Source organism: Indicator indicator, chromosome 22 (genome assembly GCF_027791375.1).
Source record: "Indicator indicator isolate 239-I01 chromosome 22, UM_Iind_1.1, whole genome shotgun sequence".
Lineage (NCBI taxonomy): Eukaryota > Metazoa > Chordata > Aves > Piciformes > Indicatoridae > Indicator > Indicator indicator.
The window spans coordinates 11262608-11287867 of NC_072031.1; the positions used below are offsets into that span (position 1 = coordinate 11262608).

General features: G+C 38.2%; 1 protein-coding gene across 1 annotated transcript; it reads left to right on the forward strand.

The window, feature by feature from the left end:
- On the forward strand, positions 1-25260 carry DNAAF5 (dynein axonemal assembly factor 5). Its single transcript, XM_054391162.1, has 13 exons — positions 1-532; positions 956-1140; positions 1996-2120; positions 2587-2702; positions 5853-6085; positions 6864-7076; positions 8768-8911; positions 13700-13868; positions 16813-16960; positions 20837-20987; positions 22280-22436; positions 24497-24688; positions 25048-25260. The coding sequence occupies exons 1-13, from the start codon at positions 1-3 to the stop codon at positions 25185-25187; spliced, it is 2505 nt and encodes an 834-aa protein (XP_054247137.1). The 3' UTR covers positions 25188-25260.

Below are 25260 nucleotides of genomic sequence, written 5' to 3' on the forward strand. Positions count from 1 at the left end.
ATGGCGGCGCCCGGTGCGGCCGAGCTGGCGCAGGCCTTGAACCGGCCCCTGAGCTGCCTGCAGGAGTCCGATTGCAGCCGGACGGCACGGCTGCGAGCGCTGGAGGCCATCCGGGCCGAGGTGCAGGAGAGGCCGTTCTCGGACGCCGTGGTGCAGGAGGTTTTTGGGACGCAGCTGGTGCGGCCGCTGGCACGCTGCCTGGTGGGAGACACGGCAGAGCGGTGCCGGGAGCTCTCTCTTCAGCTCCTCTGCCATGGGCTTAGCCACGGAGACCGGCCCGGCGAGGCTCTGCCCGTCGTTCTGCCGGCTCTGGTCCAGCGCCTCTGTCCACCGCAGGGTTTTGAACCCAGCGAGGAGCTGCGCCTCGGCCTCGTCCAGCTCCTGAGCCTCCTGCTGCAGCGCTGCGGGGTCGCCATGGTCCCCTATCTCACCGAGATTATCCACATCCTCCAGGCCACCCTCCTTGACCACTATGCCGAGGTCAGGCGCGAAAGTTGCCGGTGCGCCATGGCCTGCGCCCAGGCCATGCCAGGTGGGGCCCAGGGATGGGCAAAGGATGGAAGCATTGGACTGATGTGAGCTTGCTCTCCTTGAGGGGACAGGGGTTGAGGTAGGGACTGATAGAAGGTTACAGGGATGCAGCCAGAAGAGAGAAAGAGTTAAAAAGCTGCACACACCTTCAGAGGTTCACTTTGCATGTCAGATCCTCAGAATCTGTTGGAGAAGAACTATAACAGAGATGGATGCTGAGCCATTGCATGTAGGGAGGAGAAGTTTAGGGGAGTGCATGTGAGCTAGTGTTCAGATCTAATATGAAATCAAATCTGCATGCTACTTAAATGCAGTGAGGTTAATCAGGCTGCTTTTGGTAGTGTTGCAGAAATCATGTTGCTCGAGATCTGTCACCCACATACAGAAAGGCGTGTTTGACATTTCTCTCTTTCTGCCCTAACAGAGCACTTCCATATGCAGTCAGAATCTCTGATAAAACCCCTGATGCAAACAATTTCACACCAGCACTACAGAGTTCGTGTTGATGTAATCCAAGCTACTGGAACAGTGATACAGTTTGGAAATGGAAAGTCTGTGGATGATGTTCTGTCCCATCTGGCCCAGAGATTATTTGATGAGATTCCCAAGGTGTGCCTTTCCTCCTTTCTTCCTCTTTTTTTTTTTTTTTTTTTTTTAACCTAGCCATATTTCAGGTCTGTTTCAGGTGGGGTTTTTTGTTGTTCCTCTCTTGCTACTTGCTACCTCTCAATCTTCAGTTTTCATTCATTCATTTCAGATACACTGATATGTCACATACATGTTTGTCAGTTCTAAGATATTTAAAACAAAGGTTGTTGACCTGTTCAGCTGCTGTCTGATTCTGCAGGCTGTTGAAGTTTGTAAGCACCTTTTTCTGTTAATGGGTGGCTTCAATTCTGTCTTAAATTCTTCTGTCAGATCTCTCCAGGACTTCTGTGGTCTTTTCAGATGCAAGACAAACACTTAGAGTCTGTTCACGTGATGCATTTGAGGCAGCAGTTTGTGCAACTTAATCTTAGCTAAAACATTTTAATTTTTGAGTGAGTGTAGTGACATTATTTAGCTTGGGCTTCCTTTATAACAAACAAAGAAAATTGTCTTCTGGAGATGCACCTGAAAAGCTTCATATTTCAGAGAAATGTACATTTCTTCCATTCTCAGAGAGGCTTTAACCATGAGTTTTCTGAGTTAGGTCTGTCTCTTGTCTTTCCCCTCAAAAGCATGCTTTTGTGCTCCAGTCAAGACTAACTAAGCCACAGCAAGAACACAAGAGGGAGCATCACCACACCTTGCATGTTCCTTAAGATGCTTGGTGCGAGTGAGGAGATCTTGGGTTCTTGTCATTTCTTTTGAGACTATCGATGCCCTTGACCAAATCTGATGTAGGGAAAGCAAATATTATTCTTTTATTTTTTTCTTTTGTTTACCTGACATACTTAAAGTAGTCTTTTCATATCCATGTAGGTTCGGCACGCTGTAACAACTGTCATTGGAGAATGGTTGTTGCACCTACGAGATAGATACTCATATTTTCACAAGCTGATCGCTTTGTTACTTGGCAGCTTTTCTGATGAAATTCCTGAAAATGTGTAAGCAGAATGCTTTTTCTTCTTCTTTCTTTTCTTTCCCCCTGTGTAGCTGTTTTACATGAAAATGTTTCCTTGTTCACAGATTATTGCTTGTAGCAAAAATTTTGGGTTGGGTTGGGGTTTTGTTGTTGTTGGGTTTGGTTTGGGTTTTTAAGCCCAAAATGACAGCACTGTCTTCAGTAGCTTTTATGATATTGTTCTTTTATGCTATGTTCAAGTAAGTATGAGAGAGATGAAGACAGAAGTAGAAATAGATAAAACTGTCTTTGGAAGAAGTGACATCTGTCCACTGAGTGCAAAAGAAGAATCAACTCTCATGTTAATATGCCTAAGTTAAATGGCAGGAATGCTTCCCTTGCTTCTAGCTGAATTTTAGAAGTCAAAGATTCCAGAAGTCTTAGTTTGAAATGACTGACTTTTTTTCTTTTGGGGGCATAATGGTATAAAATTCTTATTTTATGCCTAGAAAACTGGCTTGGACTTATTGGGAAAAGATAGGCTTGCAGTGGGAGAAAGAGAATGAAGAAGATCTGAAAGATAAAATGGATTTTAGTGTGTCACCTTTGCATTATCCCAAAGGAGGTAAGTTGCAATGAAATTGAGTTTAACTTCCTGAATAATCACCAAGAACTGCATTACAGTAATGACAGCAGAGCAGGATGTATAATATTCATTACCAAATGTAATATTACTTAACATACAGGGCTAGTACAGATATAGATAAGTAGGTAGATAGATAGATAGATATCTCACATATGTGTATAAAATTAATTATGTTAAATTTAAAATGTAATAAATATTTGTTCAGTAGCTACATTAAATTTTTCCACTAATCCCGAAATGCATTTTTAGAAAGACTAAATGAAAATACCTGTGCTGAAAAAGAGGTAAAGCAGTGATGCAGAGCAGCAGAAAGTTATATGTTAGCCAACACCCAGGTGGGGAATGGATATAGAGGTGGCCAGAAGGGAAGGCAGAATGGAGAAATGTGTGAGCTGAGTCCTCAAATAATGAGAACAAGCACAGCGTTAATGATCCACTGAATTGGCATGGAAGAAAAATTTGCAGAGAAATGATTTCCGACTCCTTTGTGAGACACTGGGATGGTAACTAAAACTTGCCAGCGTGCATGAAGAACATGGGAACAAACAATAAATTCCTTTGTTTTACACACTCAAAAAAAAAATGCAGCATGGGTAGATTACTTCTTAACACCACATGATTTATAGATAGCTTTAAAACGCTATGTTTGTAGTAGCTTGAAGCTTGTTTCCTGTCTCAGGTTCATAAAGTTAATGTTTAAAAATATGTCTATGGATGTTGATGAGAGAGAGGGTTTAAATGGGTCATTTATTGATTTCTATACTCATATTTAACTGAACAAAAACTTTTTTGGTGTGAAAGAACAGGTTCATGCTTGGCTTGTGCCTACATGACAATCATATCATAGAATACCCAGCAGCAAAATCCTTTCCCTGACAGTGGGTTCCGGAGTCCTTTCTTCTTTGAAATTACACTTTTTTTTTTCCCCCCTTCAAAGTTGTTTTACTCAATAATGCTTGAATGAAAGGGGAAACACTTCATAATGGTGACTGGTTTGACAGAACTGTTTAGCTTTGAAGACAGGCAAGTTGATCTGTTATCCTTTCCTTTTTTTTTTTTTTTCCCTTCCTTATTTTATATATGTTGCCTCAGGGCTTTGTAAATGGTAAAGAATGCTTTTACTCCCACTGGTGATGGCAGAAGCATATTTCTTTTTCTTGGCAGTCAGAGAATTTTTTAACGTATATAAACTGATTGAAGCTGAGAGTCTAAGCTCCAGTCACTTACTTTGCTGTGGCCATGATACAGTGAAGGTCATAAAAGGCTTCATATGCCAATCTTTGAAATAATTTTTACCATTTATGTTGCTAATAGGGTTACCTTGTTCATTTAACTCTAGGTTTGTGTTGGGAATTGTGTGTGGGTGTCCAGTGTTTGTTTTCTCACTGTTAGAAAGGGACATATATCAGTTACTTCACAATTAAATTGCATGCCTGAGGAATTTGGGCAGCGTTCCAGCCCTGCGTTTATTTTCTTTTCATGCATCTGGCTTGGTAGAATGATGCAGTTAAGGCTTAAATATGACATATGTACAAACACATGCATACACACTAACTAGTTTTAGGCTTGAATCCTGAGTTAATGATGACTTTACAATAGAATTTCCTGCTGCTTATCTTTACTTCCAGATTATATGTCTTGTTAACAATCAAGGTTTATGTGACAAAAGAGAAGGAAAATGAAAGAATTATTTGCTACATAATCTTACAGATATGGAACTTTGTATCAGAGATACTTGTATACCTTATTTTCAAGTAATAGTTTGTGGTGTCCTACCACAGACTACATATGGATGAGTTCTTATTATGTGTCCTTCCCCTCTGTCTCCCCTCCACCAACATTTCTTAGTTTTTGTTTAATATAATGGTGTATTTTAACACTTTGTTGCCATTTCTTCTGACATATTTCATGTACTGGAATATCTTTTTACAACTGTGACTTTATAGTGAGTTTTATTTAACTGTCTTTATCAAACTTTCAAGCTAATGGACCTGACATATGAGCCCCCACTGTGCTTTGATCTCATGATGACAGATATTGCAGGTCAGAGGAAGAATAGAGTTAGCCCTCATACCTGGTGTCATCCAACCAGCTTTCCGTTGAGCAAAAGCAGTCATTGCCTTAGGATACAGGTGCAGACAGTTTATAGCAGGGAAGTCTTTGACAGGAATAGCTACAGGGATAAATGCCTGCATTTGAACATCTGAAATGAAGGAACTGCTGATAAAGAATTGTCCAAATTCTTGAAACAAAATTCTGCCTCAGGTCGAATAGGATGCCAGCCTGTATTTGCTGTCTCAAGCTGATTTTTTTGTTTGACCTTTTGCTATTCATTGTCAATTTTCATAATCCAAAATGTTATCCTCCATTGACAAAAAAAAAAAAGCAGCTTGATGCTTGAATTTTATTCCTGTTTTATAGGCATTTCTATAAGCCTTTTGTGTTCTTTAGACGACTTATTTTAGTCTATTTTCATTTTAGCTTTTGTAGTTAAAAAGGGCAAAGTAAGAAAATACCCTGAGACAAGTCAGTCATTGAGAACTCTGTACCAGAAATAAGAAATGCACTCTCACATTCAGTTCTTTTTTGACACCTCATAATGAATAACATTTCTTTCTTAAAACAGCATGTGAACATTGTGAGTGGCAATTATGAAATGGCTGTTCTCAGACAACAACAACTCAAATTTTGTTTGTACAGGCATGTTCAGTGCAGAAGTGTTCTGTTTTGTCTCTTTGTGTTTCAGTTTTTTTTTTTAATGACAATGCAATTAAAATTATAAAAGGAATGATCAAGCTTGTTGTTTTCCAAAGTGGATAATGCCCCATAAAATTTAAATTATCTTTTCCATTCCTGTAAACATTTTAAAACACATAATCTAAATCATCTTTCAGTAATACATACCAACATTTTTAGAGAGGTGTGTGGAGTTTCAATTTTGTAAGGTATATTAAAGAAAGGCAGCTTGTGCTGATAAATTCCTCAGCAGTATTTGGAATGTTTTGTTACAAGCTGAAGCAGACTCCCATAGCTCTTACTTTGGAGGCTTTAAACCTTTCTAATGATTAGTATGCTTTGCCTTTTCCTTTGATGTTTCTTTTTCTTTTGTATTTGTTCATTTTCTTCTAGTGACTCGACCAGGACTAGGTTGTCGGGAACTTGTGTCAAGAAACCTCTCCAAAATTCTTCCAGGTCTCAGTCATGATATAACAGACTGGGTTGAAAGCACAAGAGTAAAAGCATCCCAGCTTCTGCATACGCTGCTGCTACATGCAGAGGATCACATAACACAACACATGGAGCTACTGCTTAGAACTTTGTACCAAGCATGCTTGGATGAAGAAAGAGAAGTGGTTAAAAACGTGAGTTTTATCTGTTAAAGCATCTGTTGTACACTGAATAAAGACCCTGTTCTTTATAGTTCTGAGTCTACTGCTGAGGGTAAGCCTTACTTTAGGTTACTGGAAGTTGCCCATCACTGAGGGATCAGGCTCAGGCTTTTATGGAAGTTAAAAAATGTGAACAATATGCTTACTATATTAAAATAAATAGATTCGTGTCTTTGTGTGTGCAAGTAGTCCAACAAATGTCAGAAAAGCTAGTTTTCTAAATCAGGTCTTTCTTTAGGTTCCTGCTATGAGTTAAGCTGTATAGACTGTGAAATCCATTACTGAAATTACCTTTTTTAATTTTTTCTGCAATTTCTTCTTGTCTTTAGTCTTTCTTAGTACTTGTCTGAGAGAGAGACAATTTTTCCTGAACCGTTCTTCCTATTCTTCCAGTTCTTACTCTGTTGTCTCCTTCTTGCTATTCCATCCCTTCCACTAAATCTGCAACATCTGGTTATTGAACTAGAGACTTCATTATGCTGAAAGTTACATGCTGCATTTCTTTGCATTTCTTTCTCATAGAAGTTTATCTGCTGCTGAGAAGTGCTGCATGCCTTATTATGTGCTTACTGAACACATCAAGAAACCTTCTTCATGCATGTAATCATTACTGTGTGAGTGAAAAAGGCCTACAAGGCAACTGCTGAAGCATTTTAAAAGCTGGAATCACAAAAAGAGAAAGCCCATCATATGCTGCTTAGATCTTTGTGTTTTCAGGAAAATCCTGAAGTTATTCCTGTTCTTTTTTCAGTGTGTGAAAGCAGCAGAATTGATTGGAACTTTTGTAAGCCCTAAGGTGTGGCTGAAATTAATCACAGCAGCCCTTGAGAAGACACCTAAGCCATCTTGTATCATGGTTCTAACTGCAGTGATTCGAGGTAGCCCAAAAGAAATCTTACAGCCTCATTTGACTGATCTTGGCAACACACTGTCACAAGCTGAGGTTTGTCAACGATCTGAAGAGGTAAGACTTTGTGGAAAACACACAACAGACCAAAGTTTTAGCTGGGTAGTTCCCTCAACTTGTTTCTTTCCTCCTTCTCCCTAAATGCTCCCATTCCTGTTCCTCCCTTGCACATCTGCCCCACCCTATATCAGAATATAGTTGTGGTTGTGTGTCCCAGACAAAACAGGAGCTTCCCTGTCTTCCCTGGGCCATAGTGTGGTCTCCTGTTCAAATCTGCTATTCCCCAAACCTTGCTAGAAGTCCATCCTCTCAGCAGATGTGGATTCAAATTTGAGAACTGCTTTCAGATAGCAGGAGGAAAGTGAAAAGGCATGAAAGGGAAAGAAGCTGTTTAGTATGTACTGCAGTAACAGAGGACTATCTTGGCTGACCCAGAGACAGAATTTAACCCATGTTTTGAAGTGACCTGTGTTCACAATATGTCAAACATGCACAGGAAGAATCCCTACAATTTTCCCAACAAAGGAAATCCCAGCTTTCAATCCACCAAAAGTTTGTAAGGCCTCTTCTCTTAAGATGACCAAAAAAATGGCCTCTGCTGTGCCTTCAGAAAAGTCTGACTTCATGTCAGATGCAGGCTTCCCTTTACGACACTTACTCATGTGTGTCAACCAAATCTAGTGTAATTGTTTTTTCATCCAGTGTAAGATACATGTTTGAAGTTTTTCCCTCATTATGCTTCTTCCCTACTGGAATATGTACCTGTGATGCAGGAATTAACCTTAATCTCCATGAAGCCTGTGATGATTAGGAACTGCTATAACTGGAAGGTCTATAACCTGTTTGTTCAAATAACAATTCCCTGAGGTACACCTGCAAAATTGCTGTGAGGTCTTAAGCTTTCCACTTCCAATTGGCATTAGATACTGTAGACACATTCATCTGCAGCTGAAGAGTTTGGTGGAATTGTTCTAGCCTTTGGTCTTGGCAAACAGTCTTTATTTTAACAGCAAATGCTGCATGACACTGTTTAGCTAAGGATTGACCGTGTCCATGAGATTAATAACATTTATAGCTAAACTATTCCTAGACTTGATTTATTTTTTGAGGTAAATCTGTAACAATGGCCCTTTCTGTTTGTTGAATGTAGTTTGACAGCTTCAGGGAATATCTGATGCATTTTATCATAGCAGTTATTGCAAGCTAACTGACAATGATATTGACTTCAATTAGTATCAGCTGAACCAAGATAAAGTGCATTATATTGCATCAAATGAGGTAAATTGGCTGAGATAAAAGCAGATGCTCAGGTTTCCTTGGATTATGTATTTAACCAGTATTGTTCCATTCAAAATAGCCAAGCATGAAATAGTATTGGAAAGAGTTGTAACAAATACGTTATTAATTAACAAATTGTGCTTCTGAGTGAGAAAATACCATCAGTAAGCATTCCAAAATGCTTTGATGCTTCCATTCACAGGGAAGCAATTGTGTGTTTAAAAGCAGAGTCATTTATTTTGTTAACAGGACAAGGTAAATATGAGCAAACAGTGTGGGAGGAGGATTATGTTGTGTTCTATAAAATGTAGGTAATCAAAAGAACTAGTATGAGATTATTGACATGTTACCACTTAGGGAATTAGACAGTGCTCAGAGTTTATTATTGCCATTTCCCATCTCTGTCCCTTAAAAATAATGTTATATCTTCTACCATAACCTAATACATTTCTTCTTTTCTTAAAAAATAGGTGTTTTATATGGAACAGTTGCTTTACTGTGTACGAGCATTGATAGAAGTGTGCCAGGAATACTGCAAAGAAATTAGTTTTCAGCTAATGAAAGTTTTGGTGACAATAATGGCAACACCAAATTCTCAACACCTCAAAGAAAAGGTAAGCTGTGAGCTGGTTTAATATTTCAGTCTGTTTCTGATTTTTACCATTGTTAAGATATGTTGTCTAAACAGAGCTACAATTTTTTCTCTTGACATTACATTTAAGCCACAGAAATCCTTAACTAAGAGCTCATCCACAAAGATTGGTAGAGTTTGAAATGAGTTAGTGTTGCATGACCTTGACTGTACCCTCTGTCTCCTCATCTTTTCCCATAGCTGAAATTACTTTGGGTTTAATCTGTTTAAAACACATACAGGCAACTTCTCCAGAAGAAAAAAAAATCATTAAAATGAGAACTTGTATAATACCACTTTTTTGGGGGGGAGTGTTGCTTATTTTTCATCTGTATGTGTGTGTGTATAGCAATATTTCAAAATTGTATAGAAACAGAACTGTTAAACATTTAGATAGTCATTTAACTTCAGTATCATCAGATTCACTCTGTTAGTATGAAAGAAGCATGATGAAATTCTTGGATTCTGTTTCTAGTCATAAAACTGTTCTGCAAAGATCCTTATGGCACTGTTCTGGTGGTTAGTTAATATTTTGAACCCTACAGAATGGTAGGGGTTGGAAAGAACCTCTGAAGATCATCTAGTCCAACCACCGTACTAGAGTAGGATCACCCAGAGTAAATCACCCAGGAACACATTCAGGCAGGTTTTGAATGCCTCCAGTGATGGAGACTCCACAACCTCTCTGGGCAGCCTGTTCCAGGGCTCTGCCACCCTCAAAATTAAGATTGTATTCCTTGTGTTTACATGGAACCTCCTGCATTCCAGCTTGTTTCCATTTCCACTTGGTCCTGTCATTGGAAATCACTGAGAAGAGTCTGGCTCTGTCCTCCTGACACTTAACCCATCACAATCTACAGTCTGCAGCAGTAACAGCCTCCTTGTTTTGTTTTTATTTTAGAGAAACTTACGAGTTGGCCTTATTGCTCCATCTGGTAAGGCTTGTTCACTGGCTGTGGGGTGTACCAGCAGGGAGTAATGTCTCATGGCTAGTCCAAGGTTGTGCATCTCACTGTCCATACATGATTAATACCAGAATTAAGTTTGAAATTGGGTTTACAATTTGAGACAGCAGAGCCTGGAAAATTACATTGTTTCATAACTTTGGTTGAAGTCTCATTGAGTTTAGAGTATGTGAAGGTTCTAGTCCTAGAATTCAGTTTTATTTTGTAGCAAATAACACCCAGTATAGGACTGTAAGCTATAGTTAAAACTAGATTTATTTATTTTTGAAGTGTGTTTAGATTAGGTTTCAGAATAGATGGCTTGAAGTACATTACTGGAGCATGGGAAGCTCATAATGGGATGAGGACTGCCATTGAGCCACTTTACGTGAGTGGATAATAGTCACTGGAACATGGGTTTGGTAAAGTTTGGGGACAGGAAGTGTTCAAGAGCTTATCCTTGTTGCTAGATTCTGCAAAGATCTGGGCATGCTGCTGGTGCTGGTTGAACTGTTGGTGCTTACTTTTTAGCTGGACGTAAGTCACTGAGTTATTGTTAATGTTAGGCTATACACAAGTGGCCAGAAAATTACTCTAAAATTTTCTGTTGAAGAACAATTCACCTATGGATTGAGAGCACTACGAGCCTTGAAAAAGTGATAGGATCATAGTTTCAAAATCAGTTATTTAATCTTTAGACAAAGATCAGCCTGATTTTACAGTAGTTGACCTTTTTACCTTCCCACCAGAACCAAAAGTTTAAATCTTGCAGGAATGCTTTAAAATCAAAGACATCTGTAGATGCCCTGATAATAGATGAGCCTTTTTTGCTAAACATTGTCTCACCCCCTTATTTCTCTCTTTCTTCCCCAAGCTAAAGCATCAAATAAATCAAGAAGCCATCCTCATGGAGTACAATTGTGACCTATCCAAGTTGTCTCTTTTCAAACGTGCACCTTAAACGCGATGGCTATTTTACTCCCTTTTCTCTTGCTTCCAGGCATGGTATTCCAAAGGCCTGCATAGCATCAGTATTTATGGCCCCACAGCTGACAGGCTTGCCTGCAAGAAGGCATAGGCTTAGAGAACTTTTCTGAAAGAAGTAAAATAGAACAAAGCTTGAAACAAGTATTGAAAAGAATCTGCAGGTTGAAGAGGTAGAGCACGAAGCTCTGTCTCTTGGGGAGCCAGCACGAGGGTGGGATTTTGGGGAAGTTTGTTTTGGTTTTGTGGGTTTTTTGAAAAACAAACAATCTGTCCAAGTGAACCTTGAACAGATGGATCTGGTATGTTTTGCAGTATCTTCTCTGTTTAGCCCTGCAGTGGTCTATAAAGTCAGCAATGTCCATTAAAAAGGAGTATTCATACTCCTACATAAGAAAAAAGTTTTATGGAGAGAAATCCTGATCTTCATACACGGAAAAGTTATTCTCCCAAGATTATTAAAGGTTTATGATGTTCCTGCAGTTACAGATTATTTGTAAAGTTGACAGTACTTTGGATGAGAATCCTTTTTCTCATTAGCCTTTCTTTCAGCTAGACAGAAAATCTGGCAATGAGATTACATAATTGCAATGTTTGTCACAAATAGAAATATGGATTGAATTTCTTAATTTTTTTCCCCACTGACTATTCTCAGACTTCAAAGTGAGCTGTATAGCTTGCAGAAGGCAAAAGTCCCTGTTAAAATAGCTTCAGACCATACAGAACAAATGTACTGCATCTCACTTTACAAGTTAAACTTTGTTGTTTGAAAAGAAATCTGTATTCAGGATCAGAAGATTGTGAGTACAAACATAAAATATTCACAAATTTGCATTGTAGAACTTCAGCTCAGGCTTTACTCTAAAGGGGACAGAAGAGCTCAAAGTTAGTGGAGAGCACAACTGACAAGATCTGATTGTGGACACTCACAGTCATCCTAGATTTTTAGCCCCTTTTCTTTGTGTTCATCAGTGTTTCTGGTTGCTTAGGGCTAAGAAAAAAAGATCCAGACCACCAGCTGAGCACTTCAGTATCATGATGAGGAGTGTAGTTTACAGCTCCAAATAGACTGAAGCCATATCAGTTGTTAGAGCCTGTTAAGCACGTATTGAGCTTGTCAGTGATTTAACTGGTGACCTGAAGATAAGATTTTATTTCAGTACCAGTGGCCTGTGATATCTTAGCTCTTTTTTAGCACACCTTGACTATTAGCATGAAAATAATGTATCATTAAACTTCTTAACTTTCAAATATAGGGAAGAAAATCACCCTTGCTATTTTCTGACTTTTTTCGACTGTGAGGCACTTCCTGATGAGAAGATATGCATCAGTCTGTTGGCATATTTGTTATTTTCTCTTTGTTTTTTAATTACACTCTTGAAACTACTTAAACAGATCATTTAAAGTCACCTGTGAATGATGTATTATTTTGTATTTCGTTTGTTCAGTGGAAAAAAAAACATCTTGCAGACTGTGATGGGATTAATAATGAAAAGTAGTTTCTGTCTTTAACATTCTGTCATGTAAAATGTTCCAATTAATCTACAGACAAATGAATATTTTACATATAAGTTATTCTGAGTTGTTTTGGCTGGCTGGCAGAATGCTTCAAGAAAAGAGAAATCTCTTCTGCTTGAGGCAAGCAAACCTGCTTTAAGAGTAACCTTTGTCCTTAGCAAATCCTGATTTATTTCTTTTTTTTTTTTCCTAGAATTCTCATTTATTTTCTCCACATCTGGTACTTCCATAATAACATCTTTGTCTGGCAAGTGATTAGTCTATAAAATTCTAAAGGTCCTAGACATGTTTCAGCTAACTTGTGTGGTTGAGTTCAGCTTAAAAATATGACTACAATTTGTAGTTCTACTGAACCACTTAGAGTCAAATGATGTCACTCATAGGGCTGCACTGCATCTTTCCAGTCAAGAACTGGCCATGCTGTCGACACATGTTATTTCTCAGTGGGGTTTCTAGCAGTGTCTTGCTCCCTATTTTTGATTCACTGTCCACTGAAATGATCAAGACTGTAGATACTGCTTCCAGCATGCCTTTAATCTCTTCCTTGTAGAAGTTTTATGCCTCTGGTAGGAGTCTTCAGGAACTGTAAAAGCAAATTTTCCTTTGCTCTGAAATACATCTGCTACAAGTGATGAAGAAAATTCATGTGCTCCATTGCCAAACATGATCATGTCTGGAATTCATTTAGTAGTTCTTTTTACATGTTTTATTTGTACATGTTTTATTTGCCTGTCTCATGGAATAGTCTAAATGTAACTATGAAGACTGCATCTCAAATATAACAGTGAATTTTGGTGCTTCTAAGCAAGAGGAGTTGAGAATTTTAAATGAACCTGCCCAGCTACTGTAAAGAGAGAGCACCTTGCATAATTAAAATTGGAGGGGAAAGAAAAAAAATTAAGAGGGAGAAGGAAAACACCATGTTTTCTCTCTGAGCTGCAACAGCAATAGCTTTTAGAAGATGCCATAACCTGCCAAATGGGATTGTGAGAAATTCTCTCTACATTAAAGTTTCAAAGCCTTCTGAAATTGAGGAGAAAAGTCACATAGATTTTCACATGGAGTAAAGATTCTTTCATTTTGCTGTTATGTTGCCATGTTCCTTACAATTTCATTTTAAAATCAGGGCAAGTGTTTCTCTTTAAATAAAAGGTAATGGCTGTAGTATAGGCAGGTGTTAAATACCAACCTTGATTGTCCAGGTAGAAATTATGGAAATCTTCTGTCCCTTCTGTTACAATGATGAGTTTTGAAAGTTTTTTTTTTCCTTTTTTCTTTTAACATTGTTTCAATTAAGATAAAGCATCCTTTCTCTTCTTTAACAGGTAGAGGAAACAATGTCTTCATTAGCTGAAGTGCAGCAATTGGATAGTTTTCTTTATCTCTACAAGCAGCATATGGTTCAGCTAATGGAGTGGGTTTCAGTGTCATGTGATGGGTGGACATGCTACTCTCCAGAAGTATTACAGTTTGATGTCATTGCAACCCATTCAGGTACAACTTATTTAGTAGTTCTAAAAGAAATAAAATTATTCTCTCCATAGGTTGCAGATGCATTGTGTTTCACACAGAATCACAGAGGATGGTCTAGGTTGGAAGGGACCTCCAAAGGTCATCTAGTCCAACCCCCAATTTTACAATGAATAGTGTAATATGTAGAAACTTCACAAGATAATGATAGAAACCAAAACCAAAAACGTTGAAGCATCTTCAATTCCAAAAGATTCACTGGCATTCTAAAAGCACTTGCCTAAAAGTATGCTTTCAGGTGAGTGAAACATACCAGGATCATGGAGAAATAAAATGATAGAACTTCTGTGTCCAAAAATAGATCTATTTTTTCCATCTATTCACTGGTCTTGTAAAATACACTATAGTTTTGTGCAAATGTTTCCTCTCTTCTACACATGCTGCATACAGATTCATGAAATGCTTTGACATAACATTTCACTTAGCTTTGGATCTGCATGGCGAATGTTCCTCTGACACAGCTCTCCAGATTGTATCTACAGGCAAGGGGTGTAGTAATGGCCAGATAGTTCACCTAAACACCCATTTTAAGATGATTAAAATGGAAATTACTGGAGCCAGGCTCTTAGTGATGTCCGGTGACAAGACAAGGGGCAATCTGTGCAAGCTGGTGCAGAGGAGGTTCAGCATAAACATAAGGAAAAACTTTTTCATTGTGAGGGCAAGAGAGCCCTGGAACAGGCTGCCCAGAGAGGTTGTGGAGTCTCCTTCTCTGGAGATATTCAAAACCTGCCTGGGTGCGTTCCTGTGTGACCTGCTCTAGGTGATCCTGCTCTGGTAAGGGGGTTAGATCTTTCAAGGTCCCTTTCAACCCTTAACATTCTGTGATTTAGTTTTTACTTTCTGTTAATTAAAAAGGGGGCATAGACAACTACTTCAGGTGAGGTATTATTATTATTGCAACAGCAGCTAGTTAAATGTGGACAGGTGTGTTTTAAGGGATTGTATCTTCCACAGTTAATATCAAATCTCACAAAAAAGCCTCAGCAAACCTTGGTGAAGCAACCACTTGCTGGGTTGTGCAGCAACCAGGATATGTACTTTTTTTTACTTTCTAATTTTCATCTGTGGAAAGAAACAAAAAGTTTTTTCAGTGCAAGATCTGAGAGGCCAACTTTTCTGTATATTTGTGCTCCCATTTCCATGACTGAGGGACTTCTAGACAGTTGTCTCTGTTTTCCTTAATGCTAAATAAATCATCAAATGTCTGGGCAAACTTTTTGGCTTGCACCCAACACTGGTAATATGCTATTGTCTGTGTTTTCTGTCTGACACAGCAGCTCCTAGAGCTATTTTTTCCTTTTTTTTTTTTTTCTCTTTCTTTCTTTTCATTCCCACACATAATGTTGTTTTTAATCAACATAATTGGGTTTACTCATTTCAAAGTTCTCAGTTCTTACTGTTTTTCAGGAATGCGTGCTTAAGATGGAATAGGTTGGGTTTTTTTCTGTCTGTTGAATTTGCTGTTATCAGTTTAAATTGTTTATTTTCTATCTGTTGAATTTGCTGTTATCAGTTTGATACAACAGTAGTATCTTTTAAATGTCTCAGAACTCACGTGGTGCAGTGTGTTTTGAATAAATGCTGAAATGCTGTGAAAATAAAGACCTATTTGTTGGCACAGAAATGTAACAAACTGCAGTTCAACACCCTCTGTTGCTTCAGTCTAGACAGTGAAGGTTTGGAGGGGGTTTATTGTTATTTTAAACATTCAATTTCCAAATATTGGAGTACTACAATCTGTCTATTCCATGGATGAAGCATATTCTTGTCACCAGAAATGTCATTGTTGTGTCTCCTCCTGGGAGGATTTTCTGAGTGACTGGAGTTGAATAGAATGTGCATCACAAGGATGCAAAACTGAAGAAGATGCTGGAGAGAAGTAGTTTATTGCAAGCAGAAAGAGCAGTTACAGCAAGAAGCTTGCAGTATAAAACATGTTTATAATCTGTGTGTATTCTTTTTCTCTAAAACCACGAAGATGATAATCATTATCAAGGAAAAAGGCATAAACTTCCTTTTGGAGTGGGAAAATAATTTCTTCAGATGTTGGGATAACAGCTGCAAGGGCTTTTTATTTTGTTTTTTTTTAATTGTTTAGTTGTAAAAACTAAATTCATCACAGTATGAGTGGTAAAAACGGAATTCATCACAGTATGTGAAAATGTTATATTAGAGAATGAATTTGCAAAATATTTGTATTTCAAATAGCTTCTAAAATTAATATTTTCAATTGTCTTGTAAAATCCAAATAAGCATTATTTAAACATAGAGAAAGAATATTGCTGCAGTAATTATATTATCCACATTTTGAGGCTGACCCTTTCAAGCATGCCTCTGGGAGTCATAAACATCTTTCCTTGAATGCTGCATGTGGAAAAACTTGAAAGAAACAAAAAGCACAGTTAAAGCTGCTGTTTGGAGTGGTGTCAGGGTCACACCAGATTCAGTAGGATTTTTCATTAAGTTCAGTAAAACCAGAACTTTGTTCATGGCTTCCAGCTTTCAGAGCTATGTAAAGTCAACATCATTAATCCCCCCCCCTCAAATGCATTAGTCCACCCACCAGTGTACAGTCCCAGCACTAGCAGATGTCATTGATAGGTCCACACTGTATAATGCAGTGTAGTACAGCAATATCAAGCTGGTTAAAGGAGATGTGGGGTAAACCATCTTCAGGGAGCACCATGCTGCCATGGCTAGGGCTGTGGGAGCTTCAGCCCTTGGAGGTTTAGCTTGGGTATTCGTGTACCGCCTAATACGATGTAGCATGGATACACCAACAGCTGCCATGCAAGAGTGGAAAGTTCAGTACTATTTTAATACCAGGCATATTACAAATTTTATTGGACTCCCATTAAACATCTAAATAGAACTCTTAGTACTGTCTTGCATGTTTATTTCCTAGGTCCTGTCATAGGTGAAGCTCTGAATAGCTTCATTCTCGTTCTTAAGACGTGTCTTCAACCCAACAAAGATCCCCAGCTGCGGTTAAAACTTTTTACTGTTTTATCCCAGTTGCTCCAGAAAGCAAGTGAAACTGTCAATTCTCAGGGGTAAGTAGAGTTCTAATTTCACACAGCTGTTTGAGCACTACAGTGGCATTAAAAAGTAATGACCATGATAGTTATTTAACCCCTATAATTGTGTCCATGTTAGCATGCCTGGAAGAAGAGAGACTTTCCCACCATCCTCTGCAGTGTGTTTTTCTTGCTGTATTTTTTTTTCTAACAGTGCTTAGAAGGGTGGAGTGCAGTAATTAAAAAAAATACAAATAAACTGAAGTCCGTTCTTCCTCCACTGTAGCCTTCCTATCTCTGCCACTGTGGAGAATTAAAATGGATGTCATGCAGACCTGGTCTCTTTGCAAAATATAAAGAAGATGCATGTTTGAAAGCTGAAACGGGGATTCTTAGGAAAGAAATATGATGGGAAGGCTAGTTGGGGTTTGTTGGTTTCTTTGTTTGTTTTTCTTTTTGTCCCACACAGCTCCTAAATCCTGAAACGCTGCCTGTAGTCATTGTAAGAAAACAATAAAACACCTCAAAAAATGGGCATTTAAAATTGCATGGTGTTTAGAAAGCATTAAAATAAATGTTTGATAAGGAATTATTACTCTCAGTGACTGAAGATAGAGTTCTCCTGTTGCTTGGCACTATTTATGCATTGCAAGTACAACCTGACTATAACTTACAGTGCTTATAAAACTCCTCCATTTATAACAATGCAAACAGTGAGGATTTTTTTTTTTTGTCATTAATTTAGCTTTCCTAATAGTGCAAACACTTCTGCAAAGTTGTCCTGAATACATAAACCATACCTGCTCTGCTTTTGCCAGTGTCTGCTGCATTTAGTATGTAAACATATTCTGAGCCATATTTTTTCCTTTTTGGCTCTTCGGAAAAAAAGAAACAAAGTCATAGGAAGCATTCTTCCTAAAAGTACTTTTGCATCAAATTGAAAGTACTTTCGATGAATTATCAGTATGGAAAAAAAACAAAAAAAAGAGAATGTTTCAAAGTAATACCCTCAGTGGCAATAGCCACACACACCAGGACTCCACAGACATCAGTGATGGAAGTTGTTTCGTTCAAGGCAATATGAGTGGATGCTTAGATACACATCCAATGAGCTTAACAGACCTGTTTGCATGAAGAATGACTCCTGGGTAAGGGTGGCCCAGACTAACTCATAGTGAGGCTGTCTGGCCTGAGAACAAGAGCAATGCAATGAATTTTACCAGCAGGTCCATCTTCAAAAAGTAAAAAGCAGTAGAGGAGGCTAAATGACCCTTTGAAGTCTTGATCCTACTTATCACCATCACAGCAAATGTTTTAATGTAGGAAGTAACACATGAGGGTTTTGTGTTTCAAGAGTTGTTTACAAAACATTTTTGGAGGTTTTGATTTGTAAAAGCAGATCCCATTTGCTTTCAAATTACCTGGAATTAGGAAGTTACGTTTGGAAAACAAAACCCAACAAAAAACCCAACAAAAATAGAAACATAACACAAACCACAACAATTCACAAACATAAAGCCAAGTGCAGCAGTTCCATAAAAGCAGAAAAGAAGCCAATCCAGAACAAAAATGTATAAAAAGTAATTAACATGGAATGAAAGTTCAAGAATGTAAGTCCATAAAGCAGGGGTAAGCAATTTTGGTGTAAAGCCAAGCTCTGCTTTTTATATTTTGATAAGATCTGGGTATTATTGCATGCACAGATCCCATTTTAGCATAAAGTTTCACCTCTGTAAATAAAACTAGCACACACAGGGTGTGTTATTTCATGGAAATTAGTTTTAGAATAAAGTTACAAAGATTTACGACAGTAAAGTCTGCAAATGGAAAGAGGGAGAATTTAATTGCATCAGTACAAGGAAAAAATACATCTTAATTGTAATGAGAGATAGTATAGTGAAGTAGTCATAAGTTCTGGTTACACCATTGCTTTCACTGCTGACAGTAATTTGTTTAGCTCTTTAAACACATTCTAACAGTTTAGATAGGAAGGCTTTTCAGTTATTATGCTAAATGGAGTCTGTGGTCATCTAATATTGAGTCTGACATGATTGAGTCAGATAATTGCCAGATACTGCTTTACTGATTCTATTTCAAGGCACTAGAACAAATATTCTCACAAATAGCATAGCATTATGGTTAACATAATGCTGATGGAATTTACCTTCATGCTTTGACAGATTGTTTTTTCTTTGTGGTTTAACAGAAGGCTTTATTAAAACCAAGCAGCTACTGATCAGACAGCACAGTAGCACAGATAGCAGCACAAAGCTTTTTTTAGCTTTGGAGCTGAAAGGAAATTTTGAATGATGGTGATCATTAGTTATATTTTTTTTCTGACAACCTTTTGAATAGAAAACTATTAATTCTCAAAAATGTGTTTGAAATAATAAGTCTAAAGGGTTTGGAAAAATGTAGATGTGTCTAATGGGAAGTCAGCTTTCTCGTTGTTATTGAATCTTAAGTGCCATCTGCTGGACATGCAGCAAGGATGGATCTCTGACTTTCTCAGACACTTGAGTGCTCCCTTAGCTAAGAGTTAGCTAAGCAGCAGCAGCCAGGTGTATCTTTTTCATCATGTTGGGGATAGAGATTTTCAGTTCTCTCTGTGTGCAGTAGATAATTAAGGCCAGGCAGGCTGGCTGGTTGTACTGCAGTCAAATTACACCTTGATAGAAGGATCTAACTGCAGTGGGTAGTTACAGGAAAGAAGTAGACACAGTCACATTTCTGATTACACTGATACAATATTATTATGGAATTTTTTATTGCTGGATGATTCTGTTTTGCTGTTGTGGGGATTTTTAGAAAGTACTTAGTGATGGTTGTTTGTTTTTAACATCTACCCATTCCTCCTGTGGCTTGGCACAATCTCTGTAGCAGCAATTTATTCATCTGGGAAATGTGGGACTCTTGGAAGAGTCAGCAACAGCTTCTTTCCTTTCTGGCAAGCACCAGGGTGGTGATGTGCTGTTTTGCACTCAGGTGGCCAGAGTCCAGGTCTGTGGGAAGTTTAAATAGAGTGGATCACAAGTCAAGGTAGACTGAGCCTGTTATTTGTCAGTCTGTTTTGCATGCTGCCAGCTGCTCTTTAAGAGGCACAGAGAATAACTGAGCCTTAATTATCTAGTCACAGCTAGGCACCCAGGTCTCTTTGCAGCAAAGTCTTAACCTGTGTCTTTTTCTCTTCACTGAAAATTGTTTGAGCTGGAATTAAATGGGCGTGAGGGAATAGTGCCTACTTTAAGCATTATTGTATCCTGTTCAGTAGAGAAGGAGGAGGAAGCATCAGCAAAAATATCACAGATTTGTGTATTTGTAATGAAAACACATTAGTACTGGGACTGGCACCATCAGAAAATCCTACAGACCTCTCATCTCTGAGGGAGGTGAGTTTATGAGCCAAGGGAAACCTGAAGTATCCTGTGTAGACTGCGGCAGTATCAGGAGCTCAGGTCTCATCAATAGCGTTCATACTTTTCGCATTATAAATACTTTTCACTGGACAGTCTCAAAGGGCTTTACAAATATTAATGAATCCTCACAGCATTCATTTGGGGTGTTATCTCCACTTCACAGACGGAGAACATGAGACAGAGAGAAGGTAAGTAGTTTACCAAGATAACACAGTGAGTCATGGGCATCGTCTGAAGTGGGAGAAAGTCTAGCCTCCCCTTTCCATGAATGCTAGGTATTTGTTTAAAGATTATCTAGAAAAATTAAGTTATGAAAAGCTTATCACATACATTATAATCAGATTGGCTTGTAAGATTTTATTTATTTTCTTACAGAGTCTTTTTTTCCCCCTTTTCTGCCTATATTTCTATAACGTAAAATTCTCCTTTATGTCCTGTCAATCTCTTTATCACTTTCTCATGAACCTTTATTTTGCTTTCTTATTTTTGGCTTCAGGCTGTTCCCTAGCTACCTTGAGACTGTGATAAAAGACATTCTGGCTCCTAATCTGCAGTGGCATGCTGGAAGAACAGCAGCTGCCATCCGCACTACAGCTGTATCATGCCTTTGGGCTCTTATTCACTGTGAAATGCTTTCACCAGAAGAGGTAAATTCTCTTTCTTGTCAAATGTACTTTGAAATCGTAGGCAGAAAGACAAAATAAATGCAAGGGGGAAAAAAGAATCAGTCCTTATGCTAAGTAGTACTTTCAGATGGACATACAATTTTCATAATAAAATTCATTAATTGTAACTGAGTATTAATGTTTGAAGCAATCAGTAGACAATGATATCCTGATAGACTTAAAGCCAGCAGTATGGTGAGCTGGGATACTCACCATCACTGGATCTTGTAGAACTTCGTTCTAGCATAAGGTCACTTCTGTAGCACAAAATGCTAACCACCATTAGCACAACAACTTGGGTGCTGGGCATGATTAGATCCCTAGCCAGTGCCTGTGCAGCAGCCCTGGAACTCACCAGGGTGTGCAAAGTTATCTGGTTGCCTTGCAGCCCATGGGTCCATTTAGGAAAAGAAAAAAAGTCTAAATGATTCCTGGAAAGGGCAGGAAGACTTGAGATGGAACTTCAAGGGTATCTACTTGAAGTAGATCTACTTGAAGAGAGCTAACAAATAGTACACTTCAAGAAATGCTACCCAAGAAATGAGTAAGGATTAATTGAATCTCAGGAGTTCTTTGAAGCTTCTTTACTATCAAAAATAGCTTTTGGAAATGATGCACTGGAAATACGTTAAATGTAGAGGCATGTTTTAAAAATTAAAGTAATTAAATTGCTATTAAATGTTCATAGTCTTTATAACAGACCTTAATTGAGCAAAGTGCTTCAACACATGGAACTGGTTGAATTCACATATACGAAAACACTTCTATCAGTGACTATTGTTCTAGTTAAACAGTTCTGCTGAATCAGTGCCTTAATGCCTTTTTTTTTTTTTTTTGCTTTAATGTATTCAAAATGTACATAGGAAAGTCAAATTATGGAACTGTATTACAACAGTGTTTACTTAAAAGCTTCCTTTTAGAATAAGAGCACCATCTACTGGTACCTACAAACAATTCTCATCTCCATTTACTTAAAAGACTTGCCAACAGTTTTTTAAAAATAACAAGGTAACTAAGTTTAAAGCTTTTACAAGTTACATAAAACTCATCTGCATATACACTGAGCTGGGTTTTCATTTCCCAGGCTTGCTTAGAGGCAGAAATAGAGCTTTGTAACTTCCCTAGATTTTCAGGTTAACTTGTATAGTTGACTTTTTAAATTAAGCAAACCAGCATTGATCAGACCAAATGGTAACTGATGTAACCAATGAGCATATTGGTTTAGACTGACTGAAAAAACTTTTGTTCTTCTATGTTTTTCCTCTTAATTGTAGATCTTAAAAATCAAAGATGGGCTAATGCCCCAAATTATTGCTGCCTTAGATGAAGACTCTAAACTTACTCGCCTGATGGCTTGTCGGATTGTTGGTGTGGTTTTTAAAGTCTGTGGGAGGCAGTTTGATGAAGATAAATTTACCAACACTTACACAGGTAACTGTAAAAGTTTAATTTGTTTGTTTGTGCTTTCTCCTCTTTTTGTTTGTTTGGTTTTGTTTGTTAAATCAAGATCTCCATGTTGAAGAATTGCAGTTGCTGGTTTTGCCTGAAGTATCGTAGTTGGTTTAGCTTTTAAGCATGCAAAGCATCGTGCTGGAGCAGTAGTCAGATTCACTCTGTAGCTTTAGGATTCTCTCTGGAGGTTGTCCACTTCACCTGCAATTTGACTGCAGTTGGTAGCAGTGGAAGCACTAATATGGACTAGTTAATGACAGAAACTGCTGTATGTCACTATGGCATCTGGCTTTAATCCCATGTAAGGAGCAAAAAGCCTTTAAGAAGTCTGAGGTGCAAATAGGGGCAGATTTTATGTAGACTCAATTTCTTGGCCATTCTTATTTCACTCCCATACTCGTAATGCTACTTCTGTGTTCTCTTATCTGATATTTTAACTATGTGGGTAGTTCTCTCCCAGAGCAATTGGAGAAAGTAAAGTGCTGCACAAAGTCATGCCATTAGCAGCATTTTTGTGTGTAAGAGGCAATGTAATGCCTTCATCCAGCGAAAACTAAAACATGGTCTTAAATGGGTGAGAGTGCTTAAAGTGTATAAAGTACACATACACATTTTAGAAAATCAAGATGTTAAACACTTGAGTAGGTGTTGTTGAGTGTGATTCCAACAGCACTTTGCTTCTTGCCGGGCCTTTCTGTAGTAGCCTTTTAACTGCGTTATTTCATGTCATTGGAGTGTCGTATTTCAGGCAAGTCAATGACCTTTGGAAGTGTCCCAGCAGAACTGAGCAGTATTCCCAACGTTGTTACGCCTTAGACCACTAGATGGAACTTTACTCAATACTACGAGTCTGGGCAAGGCTTGCCAGTATTTCATCTGCACTGCTTTCCTAGTTTAGACCATGTGAAATACTGTTCTAACTATAGTGAAAGCAGAACAGTAATGCGTTATATAAATGGAAGTCACATTGTTCTCCTTGCTGTGTTTCAGAGTGCCAAGAGCAAACCATTTCATTGTACCATAAATAGACCTGAATAGGTAGAGGATTTGGTTTTCAGTTAAAAAAAATGAAGGGGGAAGAAGAAAACCCTAGCCTAAGAGTGCTGTAGTGCTTCTTAGGGTGGCGTTTAAATGCTGAATAATGAATCTGGACAAGTACAGTCTATGCTTTGTAGCAGGATTTGTGTTCTCAGGGAGATAAATAAATCAGACTTGCCCTCACTCAGCATCTTAATGACTGATAGTTTTTCTTACATAGCACAGTAGAAATCTAGCAACAAACATTTTATTTTAGAGAAGTACATGATCAGACAATTGTCAAAGTATATTTTTGCATCTTGCATATTCACAGTCTGCACTGCAATAATGTTTGGTAGAAATGCTGTGCTTTATAGAGCACAGAAATAGCTAAACTTTGTAATTCTGCAACGCTTTAATAGACATTCAAAGTACCTTGTTAGAGTGATAGAGAATGATCAACTCATCTAAGTTCCTAATTTAATTAATAATAAAATATTAACAATAAGTTCCTAGTCTAATTAATAGACATTCATAGTACCATGTTAGAGTGATAGAGAATGTTCAACCAATCTAAGTTCCTCCTCAACATGAGGAGGAACTTCTTTACTGTAAGGGTCACAGAGCACTGGAACAGGCTCCCCTGTTGTGGAGTCTCCTTCTCTGGAGACTTTCAAGATCTGTCTGGATGCATTACTGTGCAACCTCCACTAGATTCTATGGTCCTGCTCTGGCAGGGGGGTTGGACCTGAAGATCTCCAGAGGTCTCTTCCAACCCCTAACATCCTATGATCCTGTGTAAACAATTTCATACATTTCTGTTAATGTCTTTGACAATGTAACAACCCAGTTACAATGCACTGTATGCTTTTAGGAAAAATGTTCTACATGTATTCACAATGTTCAGAAGACAGAAGCGTGTCATACATACAACAATAATTTCAGAGATGACAAAATACATTTTGTATTTTCAAATGCAAAAGATAACCCTGCTCTATGGTTATGTGTATGCTCCTTTGCAGAAGTTCTAAAGCGTCTGGATGATGCTTCGTGTGATGTGCGACTGGCAGCTGCTCACACATTAACTAATTGGTTTAAATCCTTAAAGGACAGCGATGTGAAGTCTGCAATGGAAAATCATGTTGAGTTTCTGTACCAAGAACTGTTGATACATCTTGATGACCCAGATCAAAATACCCAAAATGCAGTCCTAGGTAAGGCTTTCAGTCAGGCCAGAAGCTTTCCTTTGGGTTTCAGTGAGTATGAGGTCAGACCTTCTGTATGCAGAATGAAATATTTTATCTAGCGTTCACCAGAGGAGGAATGTCAGTGTACCTGGTGGAGCAGAAGACTTCATAGATGGAGCACAGACACAAACAGTTGCAGGATGTGACTGTATCTTAGATTGCTTGATGGACTCTTTGGAAATTATTAGTGTAGTGGATCTCAGCAAACAAGAGGGGAATCAGGTTGTCATGACTGAGCAACAGGTTAGATTTGGTCTACTTTGAGGAAACATACATAGAGAAATGCAGAAGAGCTAATGATTTATAAACCATGTTTTTTTTTACAGAAGTTTTGAAAGAAGGAAGTGGTTTGTATCCAGAACTGCTTGTGAGAGAAATTGAAGGGGTTGTACATAAGCATCGAACGCCAGCCTATTGTAATCAGCTGCTACATCACATTCAGTCAGCCAGAGAATCAGCTTTATGAATCAATACTGAAGTTCTTCGTAGTGAACTGTAAGGGAAATCTGTAAGATAAGGTTTACTTTCGTATTTTCATT